A 5,279-nucleotide genomic window follows, 5' to 3' on the forward strand; every position below is an offset into this window, starting at 1 on the left:
CGGGGCCTGAGACTGCATTTTGTTCCTTCTCTTTGTCATTTTGTATACCACTGTCTTCTGACCTTTGGTGTAGAGCTTAGATAGAGTTATTACCTTAGTACCGGGTCTGGATCTATGAAGTTCAGATTCCTCCAGGTGGGTGCTGCTTGGATCTGGCTGGGGTCTGGCTTCTATGCTCCACTTCTTCCTGCTGCAGCCACTGGAGTTGAACCTTTTGTGTCACTCTGGCAAGATATTCTGCTCCTGAATCAGCTGAGTGGATCTGGCCTCTAACCTCTTTGCAGGGAGTTCTGCTGAAGGGTTCCACGCTGGGCCTGTACTCTGAGTCTATTCAGGATCCAGCAACCTGGGTCCTCTCACTCACTCACAGGGCCTGCGCTCTGGGTCTATATGTTCCAATTTTAGTATGTGTGCTCAGCAGCGAGCACTGTTTTGAAATTTTGTGGGGTTTTTTGTTTGTTTGTTTTTGTTGTTGTCATTATTGTTTTATTTTTTGGCAGAACCAGGGATTGAACTCAGGCCCTTGTGCTTGCCAGGAAAGTGCTTTTTCTACTGAGCCATCTCCCCGGCCCCATGCTTTGAAATTTTGTTTTAGTTTTTTCTCTCTAAAATAATAAAAGACCCCGGCCTGCCTTGCTGACCCCACCCCTGGGGTGCAATGAGATGGCAATTGAGACTGGGTATAGTGGCATGGGCTTGTAATCCCAGCTCTTGGAAGGCTTTAAACAGGCAGATCACTATGAGACTGATTTAGTAATGAGGGCTGGGGAGGTAGCTCAAGGGCATAAGTGCTTGCCTGGCAAGCCCAAGGTACTGAGTTCAATCCCCAGTACTTTAAAAAAAAAAAAAAAAAAAAAAGATGTCGTAATGAGACCCTGAACACCTTGTAGACCCTTCCCTAAAATACAAATAAATAAAAGAAAAAAATAGTTTTGCTGGTACAAACAACAGTATATAATACAGTACACAGTGATTGCACTCCTCGCCGAGAGCCGGACATACAACAGCTTATTTTTTAGGTTCGTTTCCCTTTCCCTTCCTCCTCCTGCCATCTCTTGGTCTCTCCGACATCTGTACACTATTATTTTTTAAATTGCTGGGTGTGATGCAGCACATCCGTAATCCCAGTACTTGGGAGGCTGAGGCAGGAGGATTGCCATGAGTTTGAGGCCAGCCTGAAACCCTGACTATAATGAGACCCTGACTCAAAAAAAAAAAAAAAAAAAAAAGCTAATGAAACCCACTAAGCTGATCCCCCAAAGCACTGAAACTCACTCTTTAGAAGGTGCTGTGTCATGTCATTGGTTTACTTAATGAGCATGGTGGGAGGGATATGTGGAGATTATTGAGCTGAAAACATGGAATCTCTTCATTTTAAGAAGCATTTTTAGGGCCGGGGAGATGGCTCAGTAGAGTAACTCTTGCTTGGCAAGCACAAGGGGCTGAGTTCAATCCCCAGTTCCACCAAAAAAAAAAAAAAAAAAGAGAGAGAGAGAGAGAGAGAGAGAGAGAGAGAGAAGCATCCTTGATAACATGATGCAGATCACTGGTGGATCTTGCCTGCTGAATTTCTTAGAAGACACAGACAGGTGCTCCTCTTGCTTCTTGAGAGAGGAAAACACGGTAGTCACAGGTCTTTTAATTACTTTTTTTATACATTTGATACTACACAACTCAGACTTGAAGTGATCCTCCTGTTTTCAGCCTGGGATTACAGGCATGCACCACCCGTCTCTGTGGCAGGCTCAGCATACCTGGGGGTTGGGACACAGGAACAGCATGTGGTGTCAGGTTCCAACCCTGATCCCTGTGCTTGCCTAAGAGGCACTTAGTCTACTGAGCTATCTCGCTGGCCCAAGCTTCAGGTCTTTAGAGAAGTAGGGTGTAGTGCTGGTGACCTAGTGGACAGATGCAGGCGGGAGGGCACTCACAGACAGTAGGGACCTGGGGTCACTGGGATACCTTCTGGGTGGACACTGACTTCTGCCTCAGCATGGAAGGAGGAACTCACCTCGGCCTCTGTCTACTTTGGGAAACAAGACACGTCAGCCCTCCTGTTGGTGTCCTCCATGCTGGCGTGGATGGAAGGACAATCAGAGGAAGACAGGTGCTGAGCGTGGCGCATGCCTATACAAGGCGGGTACTACATGGCTGTACTACATGGTGAGACTCTGCCTCAAAAAGAAGAGGATGGCAGGGGAAGAGGAGGGGAGAAACAGGAGGAAGAGATGGAGGAGAAGCAGGAAGAAGAAATGGCTCAGGGGGGAAAGGAGAAGCAGTTCTGGACAGCTCTTTTTTATTTTAAAGAGAATAGAAAAATAATAGATAAGACATTAGAAATGATACATGGGGGCCGGGGAGATAGCTCAGTAGAATAAGTGCTTGCCTGGCAAGCTCAAGACCCTGAATTAATCCCTGGTTCCACTAAAAAAAAAAAAAAAGATACACAATTTTAAAAACCCAACACTGTGAAAGGTCTTCAACAGTGCTTGTTACATTGCACATTGTCTTCAGTGCAGTTGCTCAGATTACGAGACAGAAGCATGTAAAATGGCCCAGGCAGACAGCACTCTGATGCTCACCCAGGTTCTACCCTCAGGAAAATGTTGGCCTGCGGAAAATTCTCTCCTCAGAAATCTCCATCCTTTCTCCGTGGAGATGGCCAGGAAAGGCTGGCCTGGAGAAATACTTGATTGGGAGATAGACTCTGGATTCTCTTTACAAACTGCCTGTGGATGAGCTGTGGTAATTCAGTTGTCTCCCGCTGCCAGTCTTACCTGTGAACTCAATCTCAGGGAGGGCAGCCGGGATTGGGTTCACTGAGCAATGAGTTCATGGAATGGAGTAGAAATGCTCCAGGCCTCCCTAACCTCTATGCAACAAATGTTTTCCCCAATAGGATTCAGAGAAAATGCGTATTGAAATTGTCTCCCTGGCCTTCTACCCAGAGGCTGAGGTCATGTCCGATGAGAACGTGAAGCAGGTGTACGTGGAGTATAAGTTCTATGATGTGCCCTTGTCTGAGACCGAGACTCCGGTATCCCTGAGGAAACCAGGGCCAGGGGAAGAAATCCACTTCCACTTCAGCAAAGGTGAGGCCTCTTGAGTGGCTAGAGGACAGAGGTGCCTGACATACATTAAAATTTGGATGTCTTCTCCCCCCCCCCCCCGTACCAGGCAAGCACTTATTCTACTGAGCTATCTCCCCAGGCCCCAAAATTTGGACTTCTGATGAGGGTGAATCCAACCTTTTTTTCTTTTTTAAAACTTGTGGTATTGCAAGAATGAACCCAGGGCCTTGTCTAGGCTAGGCAAGAGCTAGTGATGTGCTATTTCCCAAGGCTCAGTTCAATTATTTTATCCTTTTTTTTTGTACTGGGGATGGAATTCAGGATCTTAGGCTTGCCAGGCAGTTACTCATGCTGCTGAGCTGCTTCCCCAGCTATAAGATAATTTTATCTTACTAATTACCTCCAAAAGTAAAGTAATACCTACATTCTCTGTCTGTCTGTCTGTCTGTCTGTCTGTCTCTCTCTCTCTCTCTCTCTCTCTCTCTCTCTCTCTCTCTCTTTCTCTCTGTCCACAAGGCCTCACTACATAGTTTAGGCTGATCTTTAACTCACTACATGATCCAGGCTGTCCCTGAACTCACAACAATCCTCCTGCCTCAGCCTCCTGAGAGCTGGGATTACAGGTGTGGCCACCACACTCAGCTTTCTTTCCCTCTCTGGTTTCTCCCTCTCTTTCACTTTTCCTCTCTTTTTTCTTTTCAGTGCTAGGTGTTAAACTCAGGTGACTTTTGTACTGTGCTACATCCCCAGATCTTTTTTAAAACTTTTGAGACTAAGTCTTGATTTTTTTTTTTTCAGTCTTGTTAAATCTAAATTTCCTAGGCTGATCTTCCTGTCTCACTCTCTCAGAGTGCTAGGATCCTAGGCATTTGCCAGCACACCCAGCTGAGTTATTCTCTCCCCCGCCCCCCCATTTCTGCAAATGTGTACTTACTTTTTTTTTTTTATTTTTTTGTGGTACCGGGTATTGAAAAATTGGAGAAGTTTTTTTTTTGGTTACCTCAAGCTGTCTTAAGGGCGGGTCTACTGCAGCTTGTGGAGCTGGGGGTTGAACCGTGGTCCACTGCATCTGACTGAGTTGGCCCAAGCAGGAAACAACTGAGCTAACCTGCAAGCCCTGTATACGTATACTTGTTTACATTTAATGCTTACCTTTTTCCTAGTCTGTGTTTGCAGTGCATGGTGACCACACTGGTCACAGAGAGCCACTGCATGGATCAAAGGCCTCTTCACTCTTTCTACTTCTTCCTTCTCCCTGGCTTTCACTTCTTGATTCTCTTCCCATTTGTAAAAGATCCATTTCAATAGATCACATTTTGTATTAGCTTTCCTTTCATTTTTTGTTTTTCTGATACAGCGTCTCTCATGGTAGCCCAGGTTGGCTTCCACCTCACTGCAATCATCCTGCCTCAGCTTCAAGAAGGTTGGGATTACAGTTATGTGGCCCCACTAGAGTAGCTTTTATTTATTTATTTTTTGGGCAAAATCGGGGATTGAACTCAGGCCCTTGTGCTTGCCAGGGAAGTGCTTATTCCACTGAGACATGTCCCTGGCCCCTTAGAGTAGCTTTTAGAGCTCAGTATTTGAAGTAAATATTTACAGAAACTCATGAATATAATCCCGTTTTTCTCTTTTAATCCCTTTTTCTACCCTCATATTCAGTTGATAAATCTATGCTAAAAGATTTTCACTCACAGGTCCCATCTGCCTTAGTGCACTAGGTAGTATGTCAGTCTCATAATCTGAAGGTCCTAAGTTCAAACCTCAGAAAAGGCAGTTCAGTTTTAGCCAGGTGCACTACTAAGCAAGACCTTGCCTCCAAAGGAACCCCCAAAAATCAACCAAAAAAAAAAAAAAAATTCAGGGGCCAGGGAGATGGCTCAGTGGAATAAGCGCTTCCCTGGCAAGCACAAGAGCCTGAGTTCAATCCCCAGTTCCACCCCCCCCAAAAAATTAAGAAGTCTAAACTTTTGCCGAGGAGATAGTTCAGAGGCATAAGTGCCTGCCTGGTAAGCACAAAGTCCTGAGTCTGATCCCTAGCACCAAATGTGTACTTATTTTTTGTGGTACCAAAGGACATTAGTATTCTCAAGTTTCAGAATACTTTGTGTGCTTGAATTTTTTTTTTTTTTTTTTTTTTTCCTGGCTACTCAGTGGGCCAGCAAATGTGGAAGCTCATGGCTTTTACTTCTGATTTTTTTTTTTTTT

General features: G+C 45.1%; 1 protein-coding gene across 1 annotated transcript in view; it reads left to right on the plus strand.

Moving 5' to 3' along the window:
- Rpgrip1 (RPGR interacting protein 1) overlaps positions 1 to 5,279 on the plus strand; it is a 63,363-nt gene that overhangs the window by 51,784 nt on the left and 6,300 nt on the right. The window contains 1 exon segment of the mRNA XM_004648096.2: positions 2,900 to 3,092. Coding sequence (XP_004648153.1) covers positions 2,900 to 3,092 — 193 coding nt within the window.

Source organism: Octodon degus, unplaced genomic scaffold (genome assembly GCF_000260255.1).
Source record: "Octodon degus isolate 3935 unplaced genomic scaffold, OctDeg1.0 scaffold00352, whole genome shotgun sequence".
NCBI lineage: Eukaryota > Metazoa > Chordata > Mammalia > Rodentia > Octodontidae > Octodon > Octodon degus.